General features: G+C 62.2%; 1 protein-coding gene across 1 annotated transcript; it reads left to right on the top strand.

Annotated features, from left to right (window-relative positions):
* The first annotated feature begins 4,379 nt into the window (after positions 1-4,379).
* Positions 4,380-7,215, top strand: ACTG1 (actin gamma 1). Its single transcript, XM_045836145.1, has 5 exons — positions 4,380-4,531; positions 4,922-5,290; positions 5,571-6,009; positions 6,090-6,271; positions 6,387-7,215. The coding sequence occupies exons 2-5, from the start codon at positions 4,928-4,930 to the stop codon at positions 6,528-6,530; spliced, it is 1,128 nt and encodes a 375-aa protein (XP_045692101.1). The 5' UTR covers positions 4,380-4,531; positions 4,922-4,927; the 3' UTR covers positions 6,531-7,215.
* The last annotated feature ends 8,338 nt before the right edge of the window (positions 7,216-15,553 follow it).

The raw sequence follows: 15,553 nt of genomic DNA, 5'->3' as shown, positions 1-15,553 counted from the left end.
CACGCAGAGCTGGCTCCCTCGTGCAGTGACCACACGGCTGACCTCCCGGAGGCTGCGGGGGGCTGTGCCGGCTGGGGCGCCGAAGGGGGCTGAGCCCCGACCAGGGGAGCCCTGGGCAGCGGGACCTGCTGCGCCCCAATCTGAGCGGTGCTGGAGAAGCGCCCACGGGGCACCGGCCCAGGGCCAGGCGCGTGTGCCCCTGACCTTGCCCTTCGACCTGAAGGTGAGGCGGGGAAGCCACGCCGGTGGGAACCTGTCCTTGTCACCAGGGCAGCCCTGGGGACCACCGTTCCAGGGACAGGGCCCGTCCGGGGGCCGCCCCTGCCCCCGGGGGAGCCTACCCAGCGCCCTGAAGTGGGCCTTAGGTGACATTGGGCCCACCCACGGGTCAGGGCACAGGACAGTGAGTTGGGAACAGAGGAAGTTTGGTTGTCCTTGGGTTTTTAAAAAAGATTTTATTTATTTATTTTTAGAGAAAGAGAGGGAGAGAAACAGCCACATAAGAAACACGTCAGCCCTGGCTGGCGTAGCTCAGTGGATTGAGCGCGGGCTGCAAACCAAAGCATCGCAGGTTCGATTCCCAGTCAGGGCACATGCCTGGGTTGTAGGCCATGGCCCCCAGCAACTGCACATGGATGTTTCTCTCTCACTCTTTCTCTCTCCCTTCCCTCTCTAAAAATAAATAGACACAATCTAAAAAAAAAAAAAAAAAGAAAAGAAACACCAATCGGTTGCTTCTCATAAGTGCCCCGACCAGGATTCGAACCGGCGAACTTGAGCTGTGCTGGACAATGCCCAGCCAACGGAGCCCCAGCCCCCAGGGCTTCCCTGGACTTTTTAAAATCAAGTCTTCAGGACGAGGCCATCTTAGAGCCACAGAGGACTCGCAAAGGTGGCGTGCGAGCTCCTGCAGGCCCCCACCCCTCCATTCCCCACCTTGGTGTCCCACAGGCTGTCACCCTGCGATTGACCCCGCTGTGTGGTGCTAATTGCCCTCCAGGCTTGACCTGTTCTTCCTGTTTTCTGTCCTGGGATCCACCCCAGGAGGGAAGAAAAGGCATTCCCGGCAGGTGGAACACGGTAGGGGCAAAGGCCAGGAGGGGGAGGCCTCAGCGCCGAGGTCCTACCCTGCTGCCCGCCGGGAGCGGCCAGCCAGTTGGGAGGGGGCGGGAGGTGGGAGGGAGGCGGAGGGGTAGGGACGGTGCGGTGGAGACCGGCTTTGGGCGGTGCTGTGAGGTATGGAGGTGACCCAGATCCTGGGGAGCAGCCCGAGGCTGGAGCAGGGAGGTGACAGGCAGCGTGGGTGTCAGAGGGAGGAAGAGGTGGGAAGAACCCTGAGTCCCGGCGGCCCGGTAGGCGGGCCTGGGGCGGCCTCCGCTCGGCCACCCTTCCCTGCAAGGGGAGCCCCGCCCTACTCTGCAGCTTTCTCGGCCATTAGGGGGACGCAAGATGAAATCAGACCCACCGAGATCGCAATAAATCCACGGAGGGCAGCGCTGAGCTAGAACAAAATCTCGTACTTCACGAGCCCTAAGTGTCCGTCCTCAGATTGGATGGACACATCCGCTGTGGGGGGGGGGTGGGGGCGGGAGGGCGACCGCTGGCGCGCTCTCCACCGCGGGGGGGCCCCTCATTACCGGCCCCGGCTGCTCATCCACACGGGCCCTTCCCCAGGGACCCCGATGTCGGAGAAGGGGCGGTCCTGCGCTTTCCAGAGCACAGCCCTGCGGTGACCTTGGGCGAGGCCTTCGCACTGCCCTGTTGCAAAACTGAAAAATCTGGTCGCAGAATGCGGCGCTTCCGCAAGCCCTGCGCCAGGAGGAGGGGGGATGGGCTCGCTCCACCTGTGGCCTGCTCCCACCGCGTCCCCTTACTCCGGGCTTCGGGTGGTTCTTCCTGGCGGCAGTCGCCCCTGTCCTCGCCCGCGGGGCACCCAGCTCCGCGCTCCCCACCTCGGCGCCCACCAGACCTCGGGGGACACAGGCACCCCCACCTCGCCCCCGCCCCCCGCCCCCGGCCCGTAGTGGCTCGGCCTGGCAGGGGGGCGGCGGGGTCCCCGGGGGGCGCGGAGGGCCGAGGGTGGGGGTGGGGAGCGGCAGCCGTCCCCTTCCTTCCCCCGCCCCTCGGAGGCGCCGGGGCCGCCCCGCCACCGCCCCTTTGTTCCGATGGCCAATCGGCGGGCTCCTTGACTAAATAAGGCGAGGAGCGCGCCCGGCGCCCGCCGTCCGTTACTTCCGTCCCCCGCCCCGCCGGTGACTCAGGGCCGGCGGCGGGCGGGGACAGGGCAGCCCTGGACGCGGTTTCCCGGGCGGCGCCGAAATCGCCAAATATGGCCGCGCCGCTCGCTGCCGCGCCCGCCCGCACACCTGCGGCCGCACCTTGACTTCCCCGCCGCGAGTGACACAGCCACTTTAGGGGTAGTAGCTGCCCCGCCCCGCCTCCCAGCCCTCCGGGTGCGGGGCTGGCGCCTTACTGACGGGGATCCCCGGGAATCTCGGCCTCGCCTCACTTTCCCCGGGACTCTCTGGCCTTGCACTCGGCGTCCAGACGAGTGCAAGGTGGGAAACTAGGGCCGTAGGGAGGGGACAGAGGTCCCTGGGCCTCTGCCCCTGCGTCTGTCTCCAGAGCGGTCCACTTCTCCCTGCATACACCAGACAAAGGAGGGTGAAGGGAACTGGATGGGGTGGCAGGCACCCCCCGAAGTCAAGGGGTCTGGCCAGGAGCAGAGGGTGGGCAGACGCAACCAGGGGGTCTTAGATACTTTCCACCTCCCCCACGTTCTGTGAGTGACATCTCGGGACTCCCAAAGTGGGATCAATCACCTTGCATCACTGACGCCCCCACCGTGAGAGGGAGTCAGGGTGGGCTCTCGAGAGGCCCGGCCCTAGGGTGCCCCTTGGGTGGGGCGGGCACCTGACAGCCAGCCTTGCCTGCACCTGGGACAGCCCAGGAGTCGCTGACCTAGCTAGGCCCAGTGGCACAGGTGGCCAAGGGCAAGGCCCTGGCGTCTGGGGACTGCAAGCCCTTAGGTGCTCTGGGCAGCTGCTTCCCTTCTGGACCCAGCGTCCTCATCCCCAAATGTGGACTGCCAGCTGACAGTGCAGGGTTCTCGGGGTGCCTGGCCCCAACCACCCCGCCCCCCAGCCTCAGACACTGGCCCCGGTCAAGCTGAGTGTCTGGGACAATGGCCCAGGTCCCGGCCTCCTTCTGCCTGGTTTCACTGCCACCCCTCTTGGCAGGCGCTCCTCCCCTGCCCCTCTGGTGGTCATGCGGAGTGGCTCCCAAAGTTCAAGTGACCCCGGAGAAAAAGCAGTACACTTTCTCCCCTCCCCGCATCGCAGGAGCACTGGCGCCAGCAGGTGCGGCCCGGCCTGGGACTGCTCTCCCAGCACAGGCTCCGGGGAAAGGGCGCGCCCGAGACCGGGGAGAACCCACAGTCTCGCGCGCCCCGGCCCCAGGGCAGAGACGCAGTAAACCCACCCCCGGGCCTGGCCCTCTCCTGGTATCGCAAACAGAGGAAACGGACGCCCCTCACGTCTAGCGGGGAGTGAACCGGCCGGGAAAGTCGCTTCCCCTTCTCTGACTGCTTTCCCACAACGCCCCCAAGTCATTTAAGTGAAAGCCCCATTCTCTCCCTAGCGGATGGGGGGTGGGGTGGCCCCAAATCCGGAGCAGAGCAGCGCTTGGGGACAATCGGGGCTGCGGTTTGAGAAGCAGGATGCGTCACGTGTGGGTAACACCGGGCTTGTGTCTGCACCGTGCCCTGCCAGGGACCCTGAGCAGGGCACCCCCTCCCCTGGCGGAGGGGCCTGGGCGGTCACAGGTGCCCAGTGGGGCCGGGTGCGAGGTCATGGATCCCCGGGGTGCCCCAGGCCGCAGGGCCAGAGTACCGCAAGGGCGGCCTGCGGAAGCCCCCACCCACCCTTCCCCTGGCCTGGCACGGGCTGCGAAAACAGCCTTCGCCGCCCAGCTCCCTGCGGGGGGGGATGCAAAGCCCCGCAGCGGGTCCGGGCCGCGGCGACACACCCTGACTCGGGGCGCGGCCCAGCCACCGGCCAGGCGGTTTCGGGGTGCAGCCGGGCCCTCCCCCACAGTGCGCGGCAGTCCCGGGGCGGAGCCGGCCGGTCGGTCGCGCGGGGTCCTCCCCGCGACCCTCTCGCAAACCCGGGGCACCCCTGCTTGCCCCACCCGCGCGCCAACTCGCGCGGGGCGTCGGGCGCGGGGTCTCCGGAGCCGGGCCGGCGCGGGCGGGGCCGTTGGGGGCGGTGCGGGCGCGGGGCGGAGCCGAGCGCCGGGCCCCCACGTGCCCCGGCCGGGCGGGCCAATGGGCGCCCGGCGTTCGGAAAGATCGCCATATATGGACATGTTCTGGGGCCGCGCGCGCCGCCGCCCCGCGCGCGCGCCCCGCTTCGCTTAAATAGCGGCGGGGGAGGCCGCAGTCGGTCTCACTCACTGCAACCCGGCGGCTGTACTCGTCGTCTCGCTCGTCTGCTCTCCGTTCCTCCGTGCCCCGCGACCGCCGCCCTCCCAGGTAAGCAGCCGGGCCTGCGCGCCCCGGCCCCACTCCGAGACCTCGCACCGCTCTCCGCGGGCCGCGTCCCGGGCCGGGAGTCCCGGCACCGCGTCTCCGTGAACAAAGGGTGGCCGGGGCGGACGGGCGGTGGGCCGGCGCCCAGGCCGCCGGCGGGGGGAGGGGGGAGGCGGGGCGGGGCCGGGCCGCAGTGCGGAGAAGCCCCGGTGCGCCGCCGCGGAGGGACGTGGGGGGCGTTCTGCGAGAGGCAGGCGCGGGCCGGGCGGTTGCTGCTGCCGGCGGCGCGCTGGGGTCGGGGCCGGCGGGGCCTTGGCGCGGAGACGGTCTCAGCGAGGCCGGGCCGGGCCCCCGGGCGCGCCCCGCCTGAATCGTGGGCCTCCTCTCGCCCAGATCGCCATGGAAGAAGAGATCGCCGCGCTCGTCATCGACAATGGCTCCGGCATGTGCAAAGCTGGCTTTGCTGGGGACGACGCCCCCCGGGCCGTGTTCCCCTCCATCGTCGGGCGCCCCCGGCACCAGGGCGTCATGGTGGGCATGGGGCAGAAGGACAGCTACGTGGGCGACGAGGCGCAGAGCAAGCGCGGCATCCTGACCCTGAAGTACCCCATCGAGCACGGCATCGTCACCAACTGGGACGACATGGAGAAGATCTGGCACCACACTTTCTACAACGAGCTGCGCGTGGCCCCCGAGGAGCACCCCGTGCTGCTGACCGAGGCCCCCCTGAACCCCAAGGCCAACCGTGAGAAGATGACTCAGGTAGGCGCCGCCCTGCCGCCGCCGCGGCGCCCGCCTTTCCCAAGTCATTTTCCGTTCGGCTTTATTTTCTGAAATTCAAGTGTTTCTTTCGATATTTTCAGGGCTCTGTTCCTCTCCTGGCATTTCCTCCCTGAAGTCTCAAGGTTTCTCATTGTGTTTTTGCCTGCTTTCCTTTTCTGTCCTCACACATCACTCTGGGGGCATGCTGGCATGCGGCGTGTGAGCGTGGGGGGGTCTGGGTCTCGCCCCCCGCTAAGGGCGCCCGTTGCCTCTCGTCCAGATCATGTTCGAGACCTTCAACACGCCCGCCATGTACGTGGCCATCCAGGCCGTGCTGTCCCTGTACGCCTCTGGCCGCACCACCGGCATTGTCATGGACTCTGGGGACGGGGTCACCCACACGGTGCCCATCTACGAGGGGTACGCCCTGCCCCACGCCATCCTGCGTCTGGACCTGGCTGGCCGGGACCTGACCGACTACCTCATGAAGATCCTCACGGAGCGCGGCTACAGCTTCACCACCACGGCCGAGAGGGAGATCGTGCGTGACATCAAGGAGAAGCTGTGCTACGTCGCCCTGGACTTCGAGCAGGAGATGGCCACCGCCGCGTCCTCCTCCTCCCTGGAGAAGAGCTACGAGCTGCCTGACGGGCAGGTGATCACCATCGGCAACGAGCGCTTCCGGTGTCCAGAGGCGCTCTTCCAGCCGTCTTTTCTCGGTAGGTGGCAGGGTGGCGTGGGGGCGTGGCCCTTCGGCTCCAGAGGGAGGCTCGAGTTAAGGCTGGGCTCTGTCTGCTAGGCATGGAGTCCTGCGGCATCCACGAGACCACGTTCAACTCCATCATGAAGTGTGACGTGGACATCCGCAAGGACCTATACGCCAACACGGTGCTGTCCGGGGGGACCACCATGTACCCTGGCATCGCCGACAGGATGCAGAAGGAGATCACGGCCCTGGCCCCCAGCACGATGAAGATCAAGGTGAGTGCCCCCAGCCTGAGCCGGCCTGGGCACGTGGGGTGTCAGACCGTCTGGCCTGGCAGGCTGGGCCCCTGTGGTGCCACCCAGGGTCCTCACGATGCCCCTCTCCCCCCAGATCATCGCGCCTCCTGAGCGCAAGTACTCAGTGTGGATCGGCGGCTCCATCCTGGCCTCGCTGTCCACCTTCCAGCAGATGTGGATCAGCAAGCAGGAGTACGACGAGTCTGGCCCCTCCATCGTCCACCGCAAATGCTTCTAAACGGACCGTGGGCTGACGCGCGGCACGTGCCGCGCGCGTGGATCAAGTCCAAGTTTGCCCTGGCAAATGTACACACCTCATGCTGGCCTCGTGAAACTGGAATGAGCCTCCGAAAAGAAATCGTTCTCGAAGCTTGTATCTGAGCTCAGCACTGGATTGTAGGCCTGGTTGCTGATTCTGACCTTGTATTCAAGTTACCTGTGCCCTTGGTACACGCCTAATACCCTGTACACACCTTTGATTTCAGCCTCTGCGCGTGCGGCTGGCCACCGGCGGCTTAGAGGGGGCCGGAGTTCTGGGGTGACCTCCGGGGGGCTGGACGAGACAGCGCGTCCTCTTGCGGGCAGGCGTTAGCCCTCGGTTTCCCTGGAGGCCGGCCCGACCCTAACCCTGACTCCCCTGTCCTGCCCGTCTGACGGGGCGGGGATCCGGGCCTTGGGACCCTCTTCCTTCCTTAGCTGATGTTTCCTGCCAGCACACCTGGCTTGTTTTACTTGCCTTGAGTTGGAAAATGGTTTGCATTTCCACCTGTAAATTTATTCATTCTTTTAATTTATGTAAGGTTTTTGTACGTAACTCTCAGTTCTTTAAGAGATGACAAATTTTGGTTTTCTACTGTCACGTGAGGACATTAGGCCCCAGCAACAACACGTCATTGTGAGGAGAATAAAAGTGCTGCAGTAAAGTCCGGCTGCTGTGTTTGGGGGAGGGGTGGGGCAGTGGGGTGGGGGGGGGGCAGCTCCCACCCAGTTAAGAGTCTGGCTTCCCCCAAACCAAGAGTGTGACCGGTTGACCTCTTGGGCCGACCTGGGCTTCAGGGGGTTGCTGTATGACCCACGGGCTGGCCAACGTCTCGTCCTCCAAAGCTGGATTTTGTCCTCGGGCCTCCAGGTTGCTGCTGCAGGCGCCAGACCTGACCCTGCCCAGCGGGTCTGTGTTTGCGAACAGCCTGCAGCCTGGCTGGGCTGTGAGGTTCCCCTGGGAGTCGGAGGGACAAAGGAGACTCGGGAGCAGGGCGGGGGGAGGGTGGCACCTTTCAGGCCTCGGCCCTTTCCTGTCGCCTTACAGGGACCCTGCAGCTCACCCTTGCAGCCTCACACTCCTGAGTTGGGGTGTTGTGGGTAGGGGCAGAGGACAGCAGACTGGACCCAGGAGTGGCTGTGTTGCCGGGGTGGGACGGGGCTGGTGTGGCTGCCCAGTGACTGGCCCTGTCCCACTCGGCCCTGTCTGGCCCTGGGGTGGTGGGGGGGTGTCTACCACAGAAGTGTATAAATGAGGTGAGACCCTCTCCCCTCCCGCTGCCGCTCACTGCAGGGGTCCAGCTCGACCCCTCCCAGGGGCCACTAGGGTTCTAGTTCTTGGGGGTTCCCTGGCCTTTTCTTCATGGCATCCTTGGGATGTGAAGCAGGTGTCAGACCCAATCACTTCCCACTGCAAGGGACTGGGCACTCTCTTGGTGTGGCACCCAGCCACAGGGTGCCCCAGCCTGCAGGCTGCCAACAGGGAGGGCCCTGCAGGGACCCCAGGAGCCCCGTGAAGGACCTGTGAGGACCTGAAACTGCTGGACACCCCAGCCGTCCCAGTCCCTCAGCCCTGGGTGCACAGAAACGGCTCTGGCAGAGGCGGCGGGGCTTGAGCAGAGAACTCGGCCACTGTGACCTCCAGCCAAAGCAAACTCAGCTCGCTGCTGCCCACGCCCAGGCCGGATCCAGGGCGAGTGTCCGCAGTGTGGGAAGCAAGGATGGGTCCCCGGCCAGGCAGAAGACTGGACCTCAAACAGGAAAGTCTTGCTGAGTGACAGGAAAGCAAATAGACAACATACAGAAATTGAAACCTCAAAGGCCGACCTCAGCTTAGTCTGTGGAAGCTTCTGGGTGCCATGCCTCTGCAGAGATGTGCCTTGAATGCTGGGTCTTAGCATACCTCTGAAAGGCCCCCTCCCTGAGGGCCGGTGGCCGGCCCACCTGAGTCCTGATGGTGGGGCCCAGCGAAGGACACCTGCCCAGGGCACAGCCAGCAGCCCCCACACCCAGCAGTCCACGTCCCCGGGCAGGAGGGGACATGGGTGGTGCTCTTCTCCCGAGCAGCCAGTGATTTAGCAGCAGACAGACCATCCGAGGAGGGGGGTCAGGGGCTCACCCTGGAGGGGCTGCCGTCCCCGCAACCCCAGTCCCTGACTGTCTGCCTCCCCGGCCTGCAAGATCATTTCAAATCGTGGTCAAGTGTACGCAACAAAATTCACTCTTTTTTACAACAGCACCAAAAAAAGAATAAAATACTTCACAATTAACCCAGGAAGCAAAGGACTTACACCAAAACTAGGAAACATCGCCGAGAGAAACCAAATGGGACAGAGAAGTGGAAACACGGCCCACCGCCGTTCGGGCGCCCGTGCTGCCGGAAGCGGTCTGCAGCCTCAGAGCGGTTGCTACCACGCCCCGGGGCTTCTGGGGAAACCCACCCTGAAACTCCCCGAGTTTCAAGGGACCCCGAAGAGCCAAAACATCCTTGAAAAGGAAAAACAGCCCTGGCTGGTGTGGCTCAGTAAATCGAGTGCTGGCCTGTGAACCAAAGGGTCGCCGGTTTGATTCCCAGCCAGGGCACATGCCTGGGTTTCAGACCAGGTCCCCAGTAGGGGGCGCGTGAGAGGCAGGCACAGGATGTTTCTCTCTCTTTCTCCTCCCACCCCCCCAAAAAATAAATAATTATTTTTAAAAATCAAAAGACACGCAAAGGCAGGCAAATATGGAGGAGGGACAATCAGGCTCTGCCCAGCTCAAGTCCACGGGCTTGTGGTAAGAGTCTGTGCTTCCAAAGAGAAAACCAGGGCATGTTGAATATGGTGTGCTCTCCTGACTTACTGTACCTTTCCATATTTTTCTTTTTCCTCCCTCCGTCCCTTTCTTCTCTTTTTAATCTGATTTTAGAACAGTTTTAGATTTCCAGAAAAGTTGCAGATAGTACAGAGTCCCTACCAGTCCCCACCCCCTGCACCCAGCGTCTCCGCGACATCTCACACAGGGTGGGGCACTTGTTACAATTCACGAGCCAGTCCTGATACATTTTTGTAACCGAAGTCCACACTTGACTTCCTCGGTCTTGTAACCTATCGTTCCTCTTCCGCGGCCGACTCTCCCCCGACGAGTGGGCGGTGGGACTCCGCCGGCTGCTGGGGGCGCTCGCTGCCTCCTGGTGCGGGGCGACCCGGGTGGCGCCGCGTGCTGGGCGGGGCTTGTGCGGACGTCCCTCTGCTGGGGCCCGGGTGCCGGGTCTCTCGGGGTCGGCCTGGCCTCGTGGGCGTGGGCGTGGGGCAGGGAGGCCACGGTTGGCGAAGCGCCCTGGTCAGTGGTCACGACAAGGTCCTGCTGTCAACGTGAGCCACGGCGCCGGCGCCGTGGGGCGCAGCCGCGCGACGCAGGCAGACGTGTGGCTCCCCACGTCCCGGGCGCTTCCGGCCTCGCCCCTCTCCGCGGTCAGCTGTGGGTTTTCACGGGCTCTCGATGGGTTTGGGGAGTTTGCTTCTGTCTTCACTTCACGGCCGTTTACTTTTGTGTCGTGAGTAGGTGCCGAGTTCTGTCGCGTGCGTTTTCCGCGTCCCGGAGAGGGTCGTTCGTGTGCGTTTTTCCGTCCGTCCGTCCGTCGGTCCTTCCATCTGGGCGAGCCCCGCCCACCGGTGCCTGCAGGTCAGACCGGCCTGGGGCTCCCGGAGAGCCCCGCCTCGTCCCGACGCGCTGTTCTCCCGTGGGTTGCGGGTGGGCTCTGCCGTGCGTTCAGTCTACGCATCCGCGTCTCCGAGGGGCGGCCCTCCGCGGGAGCGTCCCTGTCCTGCGGGGCCTTCGCCGCTGAACAGTCAGGGCAACGCGAGCCCAGGGGTGTTTGCTCTTCTATCTTTTGAAAGAGTTTTCAGCCCTGGCTGGCGTAGCTCTTGTGGATTGAGCGTGCGGGCTGCGAACCAAAGCATCGCAGGTTCGATTCCCAGTCAGGGCACATGCCTGGGTTGCAGGCCACGGCCCCCAGCAACCGCACATTGATGTTTCTCTCTCTCTCTCTCTTTCTCCTTCTCCCTCCCTAAAAATAAATAAATAAAATGTAAAAAAAAGTTTGCAACAGAGTGGCTGTTGTCTCACCTTACACGTGTGACGGAGTCCACCACCTGGAGAATGTGTGTGCGCATCCACACACATATGCGCATGCGATCTTTTACTATCCGCGATGGTCGTTCGTGTCTTTCGAGACACGTGTCTGTCCCACCTGGGGAACTGGTGCAACGCCGCCCGCCCTCCTCAGACCGTCTCTGCACCGCGTGCGGGATCCGCAGGGACCCCCGCCCTGCCTTCCCTGACGTCGGCACCTGGGGGTTCTTCTCGCTGTTGCTGGGCACTTGCGTTCGTTGTCTGTGGCTGCCACTCGGGAGGGCCGCGGACTGGGCGGCCCCCACAATAAGAACTGACTTCCTCACGATCGGGAGGCCGGGAGTCTAAGGCCCAGGGGCCGGCAGGCCCTGCCCGCCCTCCCCAGCTGAGGCCTGCGTCCCGGGCGTGTGGGTGGCCGTCCTCCCCTTGTGTCCCAGGGGGTGACTCCTCTGTGTGTCTGTGTCCTGGTCTCTCCTTGTAAGGACCCCAGTCACACGGCCTCAGGGCCACCCCGTGCTCTCATTTTCACTTCATCCCCCGTCTCCAAGCACAGAGACGTTCTGAGGTGCTGGGGTGGGAGCTTTGGAATGTCAATTTGGGGGGAACACCATTCGGCCCATCATCACCCCAGTTCTCACTACAGGTGTATCAAAGTTATCCAATTTTAATTAAAAAAACAGCTGTTGGCCCTGGCTGCTGTGGCTCAGTGGATTGAGCCCTGGCCTGCAAGTCAAAGGTCGCCGGTTCGATTCCCTGTCAGGGCACAGGCCTGGGTTGGGGGCCAGGTCCCCAGTGGGGCACGAGGGAGGCAGCTGATCGATGTGTCTCTCACATCGATGTTTCTCTCCCTCTTCCTCCCTCCCTTCCTCTTTCTCTATAAAAAATAAATATTGTTTAGAAAAATCTAGCTTTTATTGATTTTTCTATACTGCTTATCCTTTTTCTGTAACATTATTGATTTTTGTTATTATTTTTGTCCTTTTATTTGGGGTTTTAATTGTTCATCCTTTTTCTAGGTCTTAAGATGGAAGCATAGATAAATGACTTTGGATCTTTCTCTCTTTTAAAAAAGATTTTATTTATTTATTTTCAGAGAGAGGAGAAGGGAGGGAGAAAAAGAGGGAGAGAAACACCAACTGGTTGCCTCTCATGCACCCCCTACTGGGGACCCAGCCTGCAACCCAGGCCTGTGCCCTGACTGGGAATCGAACCAGTGACCCGGTGACCTGTCGGCTCGCAAGCCAGCGCTCCATCCACTGAGCCACCCAGCTAACGCTAGGTCGTTTTAATGGCATTGAGTGTCAAATCTTCCCTGCCCTTCCTAATTTTCTCTTTATTACCTCAATTTCTGAGAGAGGATGGTTGGAATGTCTACCTGTGAATCTTCCGTGAGGTTTTGCTTCACTTATTCGGAGCTTTGCTGGGGTGCGCCTTCACCCCGGGTGGCACCCCCTGTCCCCGGGTCCCCTCGCCCTGGTTGGTGATGGGTGTCCGAGGGGCCCGCCGTGCCCCGCTCCTCCAGCTGTGGCCCCCTCGCAGTTCAGGTGCGTTTCCGGCAGACGTCGGTTACCTTGGTCACGCCGTCACCAGGAGGTCGACCTCTGGCTCGTCACTGGAGGGTTTAGGCCACGTCCGTGCAATGCAGCTCTCGGCGTGGCTGGGAGCAGGTTTCCCCGTTGTTTCTGCCGCCGGCTTCTTCCGCAGAGCTCTCTCGGGCGCCCCCCCGCCGGGGTCCCGCCCGCGCTGCCCCTCCAGGGTTCACCAGCTCCCTTCTGAGCACATCACTGAGCCCCTTCCAGCAGCGTGTGACCGGCCCACAGGCGCCGCAGGAGGCTCAGGGTCCTTCCCTTCCGCAGACCGCGCTCCTGCAGGCGAAGGCCCGGCCCGCACCCTCCCCACTTCTCACGGCCTTTGCTTCCACGTGGTACCAGTTTCCTCCAGTCTGTGGGCTTCCTTCACCGTCCTTGCAGCGCGTGTCTGCCGGCCGTAAATCACGGCATCTTCGTGTGAGGAGCTTGATTTTGCCTTCCTATCTGAAGAGCCATTTTTTTCTGGGTAAAAAAGAAAAGATTTTTAATTTTTAATCTTCAGAGAGAAGGGAAGGGAGAGAGAGAGAAGGAGAAGGAGAGAAACACTGATGTGAGAGAGAAACATCAGTCGGTTGCCTCTCACACGGGACTGGGCCCGCGACCCCGGCAGGCACCCTGGTCGGGGATCAAACTGGCGACCCCCCACTTTGAGGGATGACACCCAGCCAGCCAGCCCCACCAGTCCGGGCTGGATATGGAACGCAGCTGAAGATATTTTTCTTCCCTTTTAGCAATTTATTCCGTGATCTTCTGGTTTGTGTTGTTTCTTACAATAAGTCGGCAGTAATTCTTACCCTTGTTTCCCTAAATAAAACGTGTCTTTTTTTTCTCTGCCCACTTTTGACGTTTTCTTTGTCACCTGTTTTCAAACTTTTTTTTTTTTAAACAGGAGAAAATCAGGTTTTTAATACACACACGGGGAACACACGTGTGCATGGGAGGGTCCCCATTCTCACCTGACGGGGGTGGCTCAGCAGGTTGGGCATCGTCCTGCGAAACGGAAGTCACCGGACATTGACTTCCAGGGGCACACGCCGGGGGCTGCGTGTCCAGTGGGGGCGCGTGTGAGAGGCAGCCGGTCAGTGTGTCTCTCTCCCTCTCTCCCTCCCTTCCCTTCTCTCTAAAAATAAAAATATAAAATCTTTCTTTAGAAGAGTTCCCCATTTTCACACTTTGCTTCAGATATGTCACGACATGGTTTTATTGTCCCTGGGATTCGTCCGATATTCGGATTTATAGTTGACAAACCCAAATGTGTGGGTTTATAGTTTTCAACAAACGCAGAAAAATTTCAGCCATTACTCCTTCAAAAACGTTTTTTGTCATCCTCTCCTGTCCTCCCGGGATTCCAAAATGCGTGTGTTAGTTAGACGGATGGCTGTTGTCCCACTGGCCGCTGAAAAAGCTCATATTGTTGCCTTTTTCTCTCAGTGAGTGAGCCAGCAGCCCTTCGGTCCGCGGGCTGGTGCTTGGGTCACTGGGCCGCCCGGCCAGGGCTGTCACCTGGTTTTAAGGTGCATGGAAGTTTGCTTTGGCAGAAAGTCTGTTTATCGCTGAGCAGTTTGACCTCTTTGCAGTGACTTCAAAGCTTTGTTGAAATGTGTCTGGACCGGCCTTTTGCCCCGAGACAGCCAAGCCCTGCTGCTCAGGTCACACCTGTGGACTCTCCCGAGACGCTTGGAGAGGTTCGCCGGGCCCAGGGGAGCCGCGTGTGCCTGGGACGCGGGCGGGCTCCGGGAACCGTGCAGCTCTGCTCTGCAGGTTCTCCCCCTCGCCGCGTCTCCCGGGGTTCCCTCGCACACACGTGCAGTTTGAAACCCACCAGAAGCCTCAGGGGACCTCTGTGCGCCCTTCCGGACTTGTCCTCTGTCCCTGCCTCTGCTCAGGCACCGCGCCTTGCAAATTCCAGCCGTCTCAGCCTCTCCAAACGCCGGTCTCTGTGTCTCAGCTCAGGAGACCCTGCACTCCGTGCCTCGGTGCCGAGCGGGCCTCCCGCCGGAAAGTGAGGAAACTGGAGGGCCCACACCTGCCGCACCGCTGCCGCTGCGCAGGCATCTCGGTCCCGGGCTGCCTGCTGTCGGGCGTGCAACCACAGCCGCTGCCTGGCTTTTCTTTCCCGTTTTCTGGTGGTTCACGGCAGGCGGGCAAACCCGTGTCGGTGGTCCCAGGACGGCCAGGGCAGCGAGCATCCCTTCCGTCCTTCGGAGTACACATGCTGACATGTCTTCACACATGAAAGATACATGATGGCCCCAGCGGGCGTGGCTCCGTGGATTGAGCGCCAGCCTGGGAACCAAAGGGTCGCAGGTTTGATTCCCAGTCAGGGCACAGGCCTGGGTTGCAGGCTGGGTCCTCAGTAGGAGGCCCGTGAGAGGCAACCACACATGGATGTCTTTCTCCCTGTCTTCCTCCCTCCCATCCCCTCTCTCTAAAAATACACAAATAACATCTTTAAAAATAAAGATATATGAGGGACCTGATTTTCTTTCATCCACACGCCAGTGGCACCTTTCCTGTGAACACAGTCACGGGCCACGAAACAACGTTTCGGTCGACGGCGGACCACGTGCACGTGACGGTGGGTCCCTGAGACATTGCCTGGCGCCGCTGGAGCCACGATAACACTGTCGCCGTCACGTGTCCTTGGGCGCAATAGTGGGGAATAGTTCCCGTTCCACGGCATCCCGCACAGCCCCAGGCCGTCTAGGTCTGTAGCCCAGGGGCTGAAGGGGACGCAGTTTGTCACCCAAAGCACACCCCATTGGCCCCAGAGTGACCGCAGGCTGGGCGGTTTTAAGAAACAGACACGGGAGAAACTCTGAGAACCACGTAAAAGTGACCCTTTGCCGCAGACAGGACGTTTGTGAGGGGGACCGCCCTGAGTCAGGGCGTCCCCTCCCTGCATGGGCAAGAGGGGGTGGCCTTCCTTCTAGAAGCTCTTCCCAGCGCAGAAGGTAGAGAGTTGCTGGCTGGGCTTTTCCTGGACCCCTCCCCCCATAACGGACTCCCCCCGCCCACGTCTCCGTCGCCCTCCGCGGGCAACGGCGTCCAGCGTGGTGGCTGTGGCCGTCGTGGCCAGCCGCTCGGCTCTCCGGGGGCCCTCCCAGCCACGCAGGGTGCGCGTGGTGCCGAACTCTGGTTTTTTTCCTGCAAGTGGTCTTTTATTACGGGGGCCCAGCCCAGAAGCCGGAGGGGCTCAGAGAGAATGTATACCAGGCCCAGGCGGTGTCCCAGAGCCCAGGTGTGCGGCGGGTGTGTGTAAGCGCCCCTGGGAAGGGTGCACGGAGGAGTCACGTGACAA

The sequence above is a fragment of the Phyllostomus hastatus genome, unplaced genomic scaffold, assembly GCF_019186645.2.
Source record: "Phyllostomus hastatus isolate PE091 unplaced genomic scaffold, TTU_PhHast_1.1 phas_contig_210, whole genome shotgun sequence".
In the NCBI taxonomy this organism is placed as follows: domain Eukaryota; kingdom Metazoa; phylum Chordata; class Mammalia; order Chiroptera; family Phyllostomidae; genus Phyllostomus; species Phyllostomus hastatus.
This window is presented reverse-complemented; position numbering and strand designations above follow the sequence as displayed.